Consider the following 15,110-nt stretch of genomic DNA (forward strand, 5'->3'; position numbering starts at 1 on the left):
CTCAATGGCAAGAGCGTTTGCTGTTATAAATTTATCGTGATTGGCTCTCACTAGCAATGACCAATAACTAAATAAAATAAATAATTGGCAAAAACAGAATTACAGCAGAAGATTTAGCTTTAAAGTTTTTTTTTTTTTTGAGACAGAGTCTTGCTCTGTTGCCTAGGCTGGAGTGCAGCCATGCCATCTCAGATCACTGCAACCTCCATCTCCCAAGTTCAAGCAATTCCACCGCCTGCCTCAGCCTCTGGAGTAGCTGGGGCTACAGGCACGAGCCACTAATTTTCATATTTTTAGTAGAGACAGGGTTTGGCCATGTTGGCCAGGCTGGTCTTGAACTGCTGGCCTCAAGTGATTCACCCACCTCGGCCTCCCAAAGTGCTGGGATTACAGGCATGAGCCATGGAGCTGGGCCTCAAAGATCTTAATTGGCTTCATTTGCAGTTCTAGAACTGGGCTTCATTCCAAAATGTTCTGGCCAGGCATGGTGGTGCACGCCTGTAATCCCAGCACTTTGGGAGGCTGAGGTGGGAGGATCACTTGAACCCAAGAGTTCTAGACCAGCCTGGGCAACATAGGAAGACCCCTGTCTCTACCAAAAACAAAAAATGAGCTGGGTATGGTTGTGCATGCCTGTGGTGCAGGGTTTCTGTGGTCCCATCTACTCGAGGCTGAGGCAGGAGGCTGCAGTGGGCTGTGATCGTTGTCATTGCACTCCAGCCTGAGTGACAGAGTGAGACTGCCTAAAAAAAAAAAAAAAAAAAAAAAAAAAAGTTTTCCAATGAGCCCAGCAGTGGAGGTTGATTTTGTAGACAGAGAAGGACTGAAAAAAGCAGAAGCAAAGAACAAAAAGCAGATTGGTTATTTCAAAGTTACTTTCCTTGAAAGATGAAAGATGAGAACAGGGAAACAGAACAACAGAGAAAAAACTGATTGCTTAACATCAGGTTACTTTAGGTTACTTTTTGTTGTCAGGATTAAAGGCAGAGGAAATTTCATTATTATGCTAAGTAAAACTCGCCTGTTTGGGAAATTTGGCTGTTATCTCTCTCCTGATTTCTCAGAAGGTCAGATAACAACTCGGTTTCAGTTTGGTGACTTGGAATTTAAGTATGAGGGACTCCATTTTGATATTTGGCCTGGTCTGTTGACCTAGTACAGGAGCTCAGTCAAAAACAAAATTATATGAGTGCCTCAGAGTTATATGAATGCCATCTCTACTAAAAATGGAAAAATTAGCCTGGCATGATGGTGTGTGCCTGTAGTCCTAGCTACTCGGGAGGCTGGGCTGGGTGGGAGGATCACCTGAGCCCAGGATGCGGAGGTTACAGTGAGCTGACATCGCATCATACCACTGCACTCTAGCCTGGGCCACAGAATGAGACCCTGCCTCAAAAAAAAAACAAAACCAAAGCCATATATATATCTATATACAGATACATATATATACACATACACATACATTTATGGATACATAATATATACATACACATATATATCCATACATTTTGTTTTAAGTCTTCAGTGATTTAAAGCAAAACCTCAGAGGAAAGAGGGTTGCACTGTTAGAAACTTCTGCTTTAAAAATGAGAACCAGAGATGAGGTAGCACACTCTGGTCACTCTGCCCATGGTGTGGAAGCAGGGAGCTGGAGTGGCAGAGTCCATGTGTATGAAAAACACAGGCAAGCATTAGCAGTTGGTTTCAGATGGATTCCAGACAGCAGGCTGTGAATGGACCAAAGAGGAAGCTGTGACCATGGGTAGGAAGTGCCTTGTCGAGGCCCTTGCTCTGCTGGGTCTGCTTTCTGGGCTTAAAACCCACCGGGTCCATATGCTGGTGTAATAGCAGGAGGAATCTTTTTGCAGAAGTCCCTTTGCATGAGGAGGAACCAGGGACTTTTCCAATATTTACCACATATTCTATGTAAGGTGTTACAATTACCACTCTTAGAAAGATCCGTGTCTGCTTTCATTGTCTGCACTGCCAGGTGCCTCCTGGGGTGGAGAAAAATAGGGAACTACGTCTTTGCTGGGGGGTTGCTAGTTCTACTGAGGGGTGCTTGAGTTGGAGGTCTATAAGTGGAATTTAGCTTTAGGGTATAAATGAGCAAATTTGTCATCTTTCTAAATAAGACCCCGTTTAGGGATTACCCCAGAGGTTGAAGGTGGAGGAAGTAGTTGGCAACTTGCCCTGAAATCTAGACGTTCACAATCTGCTGACATGGACTCTGCCACTCCAGCTCCCTGCTTCCACACCACGGGCAGAGTGACCAGAGTGTGCTACCTCATCTCTGGTTCTCATCTTTAAAGCAGAAGTTTCTAACAGTGCAACCCTCTTTCCTCTGAGGTTTTGCTTTAAACCACTGAAGATATGGGGAGTGAAAGCAGCAGGGGCTTTCTGATGTGGTCATTAATGACAGTCAGAGGGAGGCCTTTAATCAGAAGGCTCAAGACAGATGGGTGGACCGGGCTCAGTGGCTCACACCTGTAGCACTTTGGGAGGCCAGGGTGGGCAGATCACCTGAACTCACTGTGGGGAAAAGAAAGAGAGATCAGACTGTTACTGTGTCTATGTAGAAAGAAGTAAACATACGAGACTCCATTTTGTTCTGTACTAAGAAAAATTCTTCTGCCTTGAGATGCTGTTAATCTGTAACCCTACCCCCATCCCTGTGCTCGCAGAAACATGTGCTGTGTGGACTCAAGGTTTAATGGATTTAGGGCTATGCAGGATGTGCTTTGTTAAACAAATGCTTGAAGGCAGCATGCTTGTTAAAAGTCATCACCACTCCCTAATCTCAAGTACCCCAGGACACAAAACACTGCGGAAGGCTACAGGGACCTCTGCCTAGGAAAGCCAGGTATGTCCAAGGTTTCTCCCCATGTGATAGTCTGAAATATGGCCTCATGGCAAGGGAAAGACCTGACCGTCCCCCAGCCCGACACCCGTAAAGGGTCTCTGCTGAGGAGGATTAGTAAAAGAGGAAGGCCTCTTTGCAGTTGAGATAAGAGGAAGGTATCTGTCTCCTGCTCGTCCCTGGGCAATGGAATGTCTCGGTGTAAAACCCGATTGTATATTCCATCTACTGAGATGGGGAAAACCACCTTAGGGCTGGAGGTGAGACATGCTGGCAGCAATACTGCTCTGTAAGGCGTTGAGATGTTTATGTATGCGCACATCAAAGCACAGCACGTTTTTCTTAACCTTGTTTATGATACAGAGACATTTGTTCACGTTTTCCTGCTGACCCTCTCCCCACTATTACCCTATTGTCCTGCCACATCCCCCTCTCTGAGATGGTAGAGATAATGATCAATAAATACTGAGGGAACTCAGAGACCGGTGCCGGCGCGGCGGGGGTCCTCCGTATGCTGAGCGCCAGTCTCGTGGGCCCGCTTTTCTTTCTCTATACTTTGTCTCTGTGTCTCTTTCTTTTCTCAAGTCTCTTGTTCCACCTGACGAGAAACGCTCACAGGTATGGAGGGGCAGGCCACCCCTTCACTCACAAGTTTGAGACCAGCCTGCTCAACATGGTGAAACCCTGTCTCTACTAAAAATACAAAAATTAGCCGAGCATAGTGGTGCACACCTGTAGTCCCAGCTACTCGGGAGGCTGAGGTAGGAGAATTTCTTGAATCTGGGAGGCAGAGGCTGTAGTGAGCTGAGATCGCACCACTGTACTCCAGCCTGGGCGACAGAGTAAGAATCTATTTAAAAAAAAAAAAAAAAAAAAAAAAAAGACAGATGCGGGGGCGTCTACCCCAGAAGAAAGCGATTAGGAGGCTTACCCCCTGCCCCCTTGCCTATGGTCACCTAGCTTCCTTGAAAATAATGTAATCGGCATCTTTGAGTATGTACATTTTTAATGTTATCAGACTTTCTTAGTGAAATGCAACCAAACCAAGCACATATTTACTTTAAAATTCCATTGAAAACCAGGTATTTAAATTGATTTTAAGAACCTTGTTAAGGAAATCAGCCTGGCTAAGGAAAATTAGTACTGCATTTTAAAAGAGTTAAGCAGGTCTAACAAGACTCTAAGCTACTCTTGGGCAGCTCTGCTTAGTGTCTGAGCCATCTTCCCTCAAGAACTTTGTTGAAGCGTGTTGAACGACCTTTTTGGAAGCCTTCTACTTGCAACATGAATTAAACAGCAGTTACGATCACTGGGATTAATAATGTGATGTCTGGAGCAGGTAACCTGGAATTATTAATATTATCTCTCTGTCATCTTTTTCTTTTCTTTTTGGAGGGGAGGGGGACAGGATGTCGCTCTGTCACCCAGGCTAGAGTGCAGTGATGTGATCATATCTCACTGTAACCTTGAACTTCTGGCCTTAAGTGATCCTCCTGCCTCAGCCTCCAGAGTAGCTGGGACTATAGGCATGTGCCACCACACCCAGCTACTTTTTAAACTTTTTGTAGAAACGGAGTCTCGCTCTGCTGCCCAGGCTGGTCTCAAACTCCTGGGTTCAAGTGAGCCTCCCACTTTGGCCTCCCAGAGCGCTGGGATTACAGGCACGAGCCAGTGTCCAGTCTTATCATTGTTTTCCTTTTTCTTTCTTTTTTTTCTTTAGAGATGGGGGTCTCGCTATGTTGCCAGGCTGGACTCTCAAATTTCTGGGCTCAAGTGATCCTCCCACCTCAGCCTCCTGTGTAGCTGTGACCACTGGCACGTGCCACTATACCCACCTCTCTGCCATCTTTCAGTAGAGAGCATGTCTTAGGCTGAGTGCGGTGGCTCATGCCTGTAATCCCAGCACTTTGGGAGGCCGAGGCAGGCGGATCACGTGAGGTCGGGAGTTCTGAAAGGGGCCGGGCGGAGACCAAACTACACCGGTCGCGGTCAAGAGATCTTTATTGGAGGTATGGAGCGGAGAAGGAAGAGAAGAGAGAGAGGGCTGCTGGTGTGCTGGGTTTTATATCCCCTGGGCCTACGTGGATTGGGCTAGGGGCGGGCCCAAGGGAAGGCGGGAGACGCTTCTTTCTGATTGGCCCTCCTTTGGCGGGTTCAGACAGCGCCCGGTCAAGGAGGGGAGAAGAACCCGGAACCGGCCCCATCTTAAGGTACGGCGCCATTTTAAGGTACCCCATGTTACCTAATAAGTTCGAGACCAGCTTGACCAACATGGAGAAACCCCATCTCGACTAAAAATACAAAATTAGCCGGGTGTGGTGGCGCATGCCTGTAATCCCAGCTACTGGGAGGCTGAGGCAGGAGAATCACTTGAATCTGGGAGGCGGGGGTTGTGGTAAGCCAAGACGGCGCCACTGCACTCCAGCCTGGGCAACAAGAGTGAAACTCCATCTTAAAAAAAAAAGAGAGAGAGAGCATGTCTTGAGCCACAGCTTGCTACTAAGTTTCTGGGACTTGAGAAGACAGGAGAGAGCAATATTTATTTCTCAATGTCCAGAGGGAAGTTACAAAATTTCAGTCGTATGGTAAATGCTGAAGTACTTAGTGCAATAAAGTCCTTCCCTATCAGAAGCTACGCACACCCATGGTGGAGATAAGTTTCTGCTGAGGATTAATAGTGAAAACAGGTGTCCCTTTCAGGGTAGGAACAGAAAACCATGCTTCATGTCTCCCCGTAGCTTTTAAGAGGAAGCACAATGGTTCAGAAACGCCCTTCCTTTCACCCTCACATCAAAATGACCACTTGCTGCTTGACAGTGTGGCTCACCTCATTGTCTTGGTGATTAATCTCGCTGATGTTCGACTGTTGCAACAGGACCGTGAGGAGCCTGTAAGGAAAAATAGGAGAAATGGCTCAAAAGAACAGGCAGTCACGGTGCTCTTGGAATCAGTATAAAAACATGACCTTAGAAAAAGCGTCAGTTGAAAGGCTCCAAATGAAGCTGAGGCCCTTTCCGTTTCTCTGGGAAAAGATCCACAGAAAAGAAGCAAGAGTGTGATAGGTTAGAAGACACCTGTGTGGAGGGCTACTGTCTGCCTCTCCCACCCTCTCTCCGTCTCGGCACTCCCGAGGGGCACAGGGGGATGGAGAAACTTTAGGCTCACTGTGTTCACCAGGCCTCTGTCACCTAGCCATGCCCTTTAAGAACCAAAATCATGTAGCAATTATTATTTCTTTTTCTTTGAGACGGAGTCTCGCTCTGTTGCCCAGGCTCGAGTGCAGTGGCATGAACTTGGCTCACTGCAAGCTCCGCCTCCCGGATTCACACCATCCTCCTGCCTCAGCCTCCCAAGCAGCTGGGACTACAGGCGCCCCCCAGCACGCCTGGCTAATTTTTTCTATTTTTTAGTAGAGATGGGGTTTCACCGTGTTAGCCAGGATGGTCTGGATCTCCTGACCTCGTGATCCGCCCGCCTAAGCCTCCCAAAGTGCTGGGATTACAGGTGTGAGCCACCGTGCCCAGCCACTTATTCTTTATTCACTTTACAGAAACTTACAGAGTGCTTTCGACCTGCTTCACTCCTAGCTGCATATGTCATGCCTTTTTAATGCATAGATTATACCAGGAGGTTGTCAGTATTTGCAAGTTTGCTTATTCTTTGTAAAATACACACATGCCTAAGCACAAGATGACAGTAATCAGTGTAAAACAGCTATCAATGATTCTCAGATTCAGGCTCTTAGCTGACGTGGATCTCCTGCTCAGTTGACTGAAGAGGAGAGTGCAAACTGGGAGGAGAGTGCAAACTCCCCCATCTGGGAGATGGGGCAGCCGAGCATAGTGGAGAGGGGCCCGGGCTCTGCAGCCAGATGGCTTGGGTTTACATCCCAGCCCTGCCACTGATGAGCTCTGCGACCTCAGGCAAGTTACTTACCTTCTTCCTGCCTAAACTTCCTCATCTGTGAGATAGGAGTGATAAAAACTACCTATCACACAGCTCAGTGTGAGGATTAAATGAGTTAATATGCATACAACATATAGAGCATGTCTGGAACATGCTGTTATTTCTAGAGCACTTAACCCCAGAAGTTTGGACCCTGGCTCCATCTCAGAATTGCCTGGAGAGATTTTTTTTTTTTGAACCACAAATACCTGGACTCTGTACTCAGGGTTTCTAACTCAGTAGGTCTGGAGAAGCCCAGCTTCTACTGTTTAAAAAAAGCTATTCAGGAAATTATGGTAAACAGCCAGGTTTGGAAACAATTGAGAAAGGTGCTGAATGAATTAATCAATGGATACTCATCAAGATGATAAAGAATAGTGTATGGGCAGTCAATGGAGGAAATTCAGAAATTGCTTTTGGAAGAATTATTTGTAAAATGAAATTGTTTAGTCTCTTCTCCAATCAAATCTTTATCGTCTCTCGGCTTGGAAGACATCTAAAGCCCTAAGTATTAAATTGTTACTTACAATAGAAGAAAAGAAAGATCCACTAATCATATTGCCTTAGCAGTAAATGTAATACACAGAGAGCTTAAATAGAGATGGACTTCTGGTTATTTGCGGTGGAGGTGAAATAACCAGGAAGCTTGTTTTATCATAGTCTTCTGGGGAGCCAGGATAATGCTGAGATTTAATTCTGACCTCACTACTGCACGATCTGAGTTTCTGTATCCTCATGTATATCAGAGGGCTAGCAACGCAGTGGTGTAAAGGATCGAATGATCCAACAGGCAGAAAGACCCTGGGTCACATACTCTAAAGGGACAATGGCTATGACTGCATACAGTACATCTCTTTTATGCTCTCTGAATTCTAAATGTAGCCTTTGGTAGGAAGACATATAAAAATAATTGCATTTTGGGTCACACAATTTTTATCTTTGCAATTATTTCACCACTGGATATATTTCCCTGTGGCTGTTTTGTGAGTGGGGGCAGGGCTTAACTGGTGACTGTGCTTCTCCTTTCTTTCTGTCTTCTCTGGCTCATTATTGGCCATTGTTTACTCTCTAGGGCCCATTTGGTCTGAGGGACTGGGGGAGGAGGGGAGGGCAAGGCAGGAGGTCAGCTGTGGTCCAGTGTGGTCATCTTCAGTTAGCCCTGAGCAGACAGAGATTATCTGTAGCTAGACAGGATCTTCTGGGGCTCTAACCAGATTAGAATGGGGGTAGGGAGACCAAGACCTCTTGTCACATCCTGGGTGGCCTCCCAAGGTTGTGGGATGAACCGTGTGCCTAGATAGTTCTCTATTTGGCTTTCAAAGCCATTCTCTTCTCTATACTGCCCGGCTCTGAGGCTGACCTCTAGGGATGGCATCAACCAGGCTCCCTTGCCCTTGGCTTCCTATTGGGTTTTGCTGATGGGGGACTGGCAGGAGGAGGGAGAGAAGCCGGCTCCCTTTCTGGCAATAATTGTATTTCTCTACCAAAGGCCTCAGTTCTTGCCAGGTGGCCCCTCTCCTACAGCTAAGCTAGCACTGCAGCTCTCAGAAGGTTCCAGTAACAGCCCCTTCCTTGCCCCTTTAGGTCTAGAGAGTGATAACATTTTCCTGCTCTTTTGGGGAAAGTGGGGGTGGGGTAGGGGGTTAGAACATCATCCATTATCTCTTGTTGGTCAATTTCTGGTCAATTTTTTTTTTTTGAGACAGGGTCTTACTCTGTCACCCAGGCTGGAGTGCAGTGGCACAATCACAGTTCACTGCAACCTGGACTTCCTGGGCTGAAGCGATCCATCCTGCTGCCTCAGCCTTCAGAGTAGTTCGCACTACAGGTGTGCACCATCACGCCCAACTAATTTTTTTGTGTTTTTAGTAGAGATGGGGTTTCACCACGTTGCCCAGGCTGGTCTTGAACTCCTGAACTCAAACGATCCTCAGCCTCCCGAAGTGCTGGGATTACAGGCGTGAATCACCCTATCCAGCCTTGTTAGCCAAGTTTAAATAGTCTTTCCCTAGACTTTCTCCAGTTGCCACCCTTTAATTCCCATGTCTTCTCTGTCATGGCTGTGACTGATACGTGACGATCTATGTGGCCCAACTCCATTTGACTGTGAAGTCTCTGAGACCCATTGATCATCAAAGCTGGACACAAATAGACAGATCAAGGCCCTCTCCTGCATTCTTGCCCTCACTCTGGCTCTGGCTCTCTCTCACATGTTGTGAGAACAAAGAACCTGAGGCCCTTCCTGGCTTGCCAAGACCACCATCCAGCGGCTCAGTGATACAGCCTGAACCAGAAACCAGGTGTCTCATTGCCAGCCCGGGACTTCCTTGTTGTTCTGTGATACAGAGGTCACCTGTGAGATACTTGTCCAGCATCTATCTCAATTCCTAGATGATTTGCAGCCCTCTGTTGTGCTTCCCCCGAGCTCTCATTTTGTGTTACTGTGGCCCAGGAGTCCTTCCACATCCCCATCAGCCCAGTTCAGACTCCCTCCTGTCCTCGGATCTCCGAGGCAGTGATGTAAGACTCATCTCATCTCAGGTGCCAGGACAGCAGGCTTGGACCCCAGCAAGAGCAGTCCCAGACAGGTGGCGTGTGAGTCATAAGAGCACCCAGGTTGGGGCCAGACTGCCGCTGTTAGAATCCCTGCTCCATACCAACCAGCCAGCGACCTTAGGTGAGCTCCCAGTGCCTACATTTTCTTATCCATAAAATGCAGAGAATAATACCTACTTCCTCAAGATCTATCATGACTTTGAGTCCATGCACACAAAGCACTTGGAATAGCCCTTACATGCCATAATAAAGTTTTATATGGCCAGGTGCGCTGGCTCACACCTGCCTGTAATCCCAGCACTTTGGGAGACCAAGATGGGCAGATCACCTGAGGTCAAGAGTTTGAGACCAGCCTGGCTAACATGGTGAAACCCCGTCTGTAATAGAAGTAGAAAAATTAGCCAGGCATGATGGTGGGCACCTGTAATTCCAGCTACTAGGGAGGCTGAGGTCGGAGAATTGCTCCAATCTGGGAGGCGGAGGTTGCAGTGAGCCGAGATCATGCAACTGCACTCTAGCCTGGGCAACAGAGCTTGAGACTCTGTCTCAAAACAAACAAACAAACAAAAAATTCTATAAAATGATCGATTTTTTAATAGCTCCTACCTTCTATTTTCTGGGTCTCCACTGATTACCATTAGGTGAATGGCGGGTCTCAGAGAAGGATCAGCTAGAAGCATCCTGGGGACCACTCATCCCTGTGAGCTTTCCTGTTTCACTGGCCCCTCTGGATGCTCCCAGCCCTGGAGCTGGCCAGTGCAGTGACAGGTGGGAAAAAATGGTCCCGCAACCAGCCATCTCCCCTTCCTGTCCCTGGAGCTGCCTGTATTAGAGTGTGCTGCAGTGAGAGACAACCACCGCAGGTCAGAACACACCACCTAGTAACTAGAGAACAGGACCCCAAGGAAATGATTTTCTTCCTCCCTTGGGCTGCAGTCAAGAGTGATGAAAGGAGGCAGAGTGGCTGGCACTCCGACAGGGAGGAAAAAAAAAGTCTGCCAGTAGCCATGGAGACCATGTAAAAGACCTTCAGAGAGCCCCGTGGCTGCTTTCAGAGAAAATTGCTGCTTGCCTTCCAACACTAGCATGTGCAGCGTTGTACAAACACAACTCTGTTCTCTTTGGAGCTTTGTTTTAATGATCATGCCCCCTCTTTCACACCAGTGCCCTCTGAATGTCCCAGCCAAGGAAGCAAGAAAAGCCGTGGGGAGCTGAAAGGGAGAAACTTGGACCTGCTGAGAAGCAGAGAGTTCAAGGTAGGAAGGGGAATCATGAGAGGAAACCTGTGCGTCTTTGCTTTTGTAAACCCAATGTGCCTTCATGTTCATGATTATAAATCACTTATCCCTGCATCAGCCTCCATCCTCACTGAGCGGGTGTTTAGCGAAGGATGCAGATTCATACTGTTTGGTTTGTTCAGGAGTTGTTTCCATCCGAGCACTAAAATCCCTCTGGAGGCAAAGGACTAATTGAAGCATCCCTTGGCTTGTTTATAAGCAGCTTCAGTTTGAGGCTTCTCTCTGAATAACCTCCAGTGAGCACCAAATAGAAGGAGCTTGCTGTTTGGAAATCTAAATGTTAGCAGATTTTAAATCAGTATAAAAACCTGAGCACAAGGGCACCATGTGGCCTGTACATATTGTTTATGATGAGGGGAAAATGCAGACATATGCCAACTTACAAAGGTGTGCATAGATCCACACATACAACACACCCCAACAACCATTGCAGTAAACCTGTGTGCCCGGCAGTAGGATGCAGGACTGCATTTACATGGGCGTGTGTCTGTGCACACATTTTTGTGGACCTGAGTGTGCTGAGGTGGAGAAGGCCAGGATGAGCACCAGTGGGGTGGCAGTAGCAGTGTTTCATTCCTTAGCTTCTTATGATGCTTATGGTGTTTCTATCTTCCATCATCATCATCATTGACGACCATCAACATTATCATATCATCACCCCATCATCATCACCATGTTCACTTTCTGAACATGGACAATGTACTAGGTGCTGAGTTCAGTGTTTCCACACATTTTCTCGTTTACTTCTGCCTACTTCCCTGTGAAGTAAGCAAGAATAATACATTTAATAGTACTTACTTCGCCAGGTGTGGTGGCTCACTCTTGTAATCCCAGCACTTTGGGAGGCTGAGGTGGGCGGATCACCTGAGGTTGGGAGTTCGAGACCAGCCTGACCAACATGGAGAAACCCCATCTCTACTACAAATACAAAATTATCTGGGCATGATGGTGCATGTCGGTAATCCCAGCTACTCGGGAGGCTGAGACAGGAGAATTGCTTGAACCCAGGAGGCGGAGGTTGCGGTGAGCCGAGATTACGCCTTTACACTCCAGCCTGGGCAACAAGAGTGAAACTCTGTCTCAAAAAATAAAAAAATAAAAAATAGTACTTATTTCAAGAGGAAGCTGAGCCTTGACATGTTAACTTGCCCAAGAGAATAAGAGCTGGAGGCAGATTTAAACTCAGTCAGTCTGACTCATACTCATGAGCTGACACTCCTGGCCACCCTTCAGGGATCTATCTTCCTTCCTTCCTTCCTTCCTTCCTTCCTTCCTTCCTTCCTTCCTTCCTTCCTTTCTCTTTCCTTTCTCTCTCTCTCTTTCTTTCTTTCTCTCCTTCCTTCCTTCCTTCCTTCCTTCCTTCGGGTCTTGTGCTGTCACCCAGGTTGGATTACAGTGGCACAATCATAGCTCACCGCAGCCTCGAACTCCTGGGCTCAAGAAATCTTCCAGTCTTGGCCTCCTGAATAGTTAGGACTACAGGAGCACACCACTATGCCTGGGTAATTTAAAAAAAAAAATCATTTTTAGAAATGAGGCCTCACTATGTTGCCTAAGCTGGTCTTGAACTCCTGGCTTCAAGTTATCCTCCTGCCTCCGTCTCCCAAAGCACTAGGATTACAGGTGTGAGCCACAATGCCTGGCCTCTTCAGGGATTTTAGATTGTTTTCAGATAAATATAGTAAAATAAGATAACGAGTGAAGAAACAAGACAAAGAGAAAACAAGGGCAGGAAAAAAAAAGACGTGATCTATAGTCCTACATGTATGCCAGAGGTGGGACACGAATTGAGTTTTGAATTTTCTAAATATATAAAGAAAGAAACATGCTCTGAAGTCACAGTGTCTGTATAGTAAAAATAAAAAATGATTTATCAGAAGCAGCACAGCAATTCCTTCTTCAGTAGAAATATTTCTGGTGGTTTCTCATATAGAATTTTTCGGAGGTGCTAATGAACGATGAGCCAGTAAATTTTGTAAGACTGTTTCTTATAAGGCTTCTCAACGGAGACCAAGGGCTTAATGTCAAAATATGGCCATTAAAATAAATCCGGTTTCTACTTTAAACATTTAATGCAGATGTATCAATTTCTGCCATGGATGTAAAATTTCTCAAACAACTATAAAATATGTAATTTTAACAATGTAATTCCATAGGGAATCCTTTAGGGCGAACTAGTTTCCAGATATTCTGTAGGTAACCAAACTACAGTCATGCATCATTTAATGATGGGAATACTTTCTGAGAAATGTGTCGTTAGGCGATTTCATCATTGTGTGGACATCATAGAGTGTATTACACAAATCTAGATGGTAGAGCGTACTACACACCTATGCTATATGGTAGAGCCTATTGCTTCTAGGCTACAAACATGCACAGCATGTGACTGTACTAAACACTGTAGGCAATTGTAACACAGTGGCAAGTATTTATGCATCTAAACATAGAAAAGGTACAGTAAAAATATGATATAATCATCTTATGGGACCATCATTAGACATGCAGTCTGCCATTAACTGAAATGTCATTATGCAGCATGCGACTGTATTTGATTTGCTGTGTGGTTGTTAAGACTTAACCCAGTTAATCTTTGGAGAGGATTTACTAGAAATAACAATTTTGGTTTTGGAATAATCAATCTTAACTTTTTGGGATTATTAGTTAAAGTAGCTAGCATTGCCATAACTAAAGCAGAATTTCGTCTTTCAGAATCAGTTAAGGGCTTTTTGAACAATATAACTAACTATGTCATCTGCACACAGAAGGATGTTTATTTTTCTTATTTCAACCCATCTAGGGGTGGTGGCTGGGCTGTTATGTACGGTTTCAAGAGAGGGGAAGCCACGACTTTCTGCTCTCCTAGTTACAGCAGCTTAATGTAGATCTCAAGAGTCGAGGAGTACTGATAAGCATCATAAGAAATAGAAACACAAGTCCACAAAGAGGAAGTACACTTGGGTTGATTTTCAACTTATTATTGCAGTGATTTCAGAGAATGAACCCGATCAACTGATCCAATTGACATTGAATGTAATTTTGACTGACAAGGCTTAGTTTACCCCTTAGGTGCAATGGGTTAAGAACAGAGGCAGCGAGCTTTTCACCAAAATCCATGTTCCCCTTTCCTGGATTGGAGGCATTGTTGGGAGGTGGATTCCTGGCTAGAAACTATATTCCCCAGAGCAACTTACAACCAGATGTGGTCGAACGACTAGTCCTTATTGATGGAATATGAGCAGAAATGAATTGTGTCATTTGCAGGCTGAGGTTTTAAAGAACTGAGTGTGGCTTCTCTATAGGGTAGTCCCTGCTTAATCTGTGGTTTCGCTTTCCATTATTTCAGTTACCCACAGTTCACTGTGGTTCAAAAACATTCAATGAAAAATTCCAGAAATAAACAATTCATGTTTTAAATTGTGCGGCATTCTGAGTAGAATGATGAAATCTGCCACTAACTACACTCTGCTCTCATTAGTCACTTAGGAGCCATCTTGGTTAACAGATCGGCTGTCCCTGTATCACAGCACTGTGTTCACGTTACTCTTATTTTACTTAGCAGTGGCCCCAAAGTGCAAGAGTGGTGATACTGGCATATTGTTGTAATTGCTCTATTTTATTATTATTGTTAATCTCTTACTGTGCCTAATTTATACGTTAAATTTTATAGGTATGTATGTAGAGGAAAAAAACATAGCATATATGGACTTTGGTACTATCTGAGGTTTCAGACATCAATGTGGGTCTTGGAACGTATCCCCTCCAGGGTGAGGGGGGATTACTGTGCTCCTCTTTCCCCATCTGCAGGCTGAATGAAAGGCATTCTGTGCTCTTAGGGGATGAAGGTGCTACAGAATGGAAGAAGCCTGGGTCCCTGAATTGCCATGTGGCAGGGAGCCACCTACCACCCCCCTACATTGCATGGTTACATGTCTGAGAAACTGTTTTTTTTTTTTTTTGAGACGAAGTCTCACTTTGTCGCCCAGCCTGGAGTGCAGTGGTGCAAACTCAGCTCACTGCAACCTCCGCCTCCTGAGTTCAAGCGATTCTCCTGCTCCAGCCTCCTAAGTAGCTGGGCTTACAGGCACTCACCACCACATCTGGCTAATTTTTGTATTTTTAGTACATGTTGGCCAGGCTGGTCTCGAACTCCTCACCTCAGGTTATCCATCTGCGTCGGCCTCCCAAAGTGCTGGGATTACAGGTGTGAGCCATGGCACCTGGCCAGAAATAATTTTTGTTGTGTTAAAACACTGAAACTTTGGATTTTATGTGTTACAACAGCTATAATTACCATAACTTAAATGGGCTCTTTCAATCTTCCAGAATCAGTTAATAGGTTTTGAAATGACCACTCCAAGTGAGGCAAGTAAAAGCAATTACGTAGAGTAAATTAAGACAGAAGAAACAGAAAAGGTACATTTTAAAGTTATTTTCTAAAGACCACTCTTGGG

At 45.6% G+C, this 15,110-nt stretch overlaps 1 protein-coding gene across 1 annotated transcript in view; it reads right to left on the reverse strand.

Moving 5' to 3' along the window:
- Positions 1-15,110, reverse strand: part of ANKRD55 (ankyrin repeat domain 55) — a 133,669-nt gene that overhangs the window by 54,493 nt on the left and 64,066 nt on the right. Inside the window, exon 5 of the mRNA XM_030798602.1 lies at positions 5,688-5,748. Coding sequence (XP_030654462.1) covers positions 5,688-5,748 — 61 coding nt within the window. The remainder of the gene's footprint in view (positions 1-5,687; positions 5,749-15,110) is intronic.

This window comes from Nomascus leucogenys, chromosome 18 (assembly GCF_006542625.1).
Source record: "Nomascus leucogenys isolate Asia chromosome 18, Asia_NLE_v1, whole genome shotgun sequence".
Lineage (NCBI taxonomy): Eukaryota > Metazoa > Chordata > Mammalia > Primates > Hylobatidae > Nomascus > Nomascus leucogenys.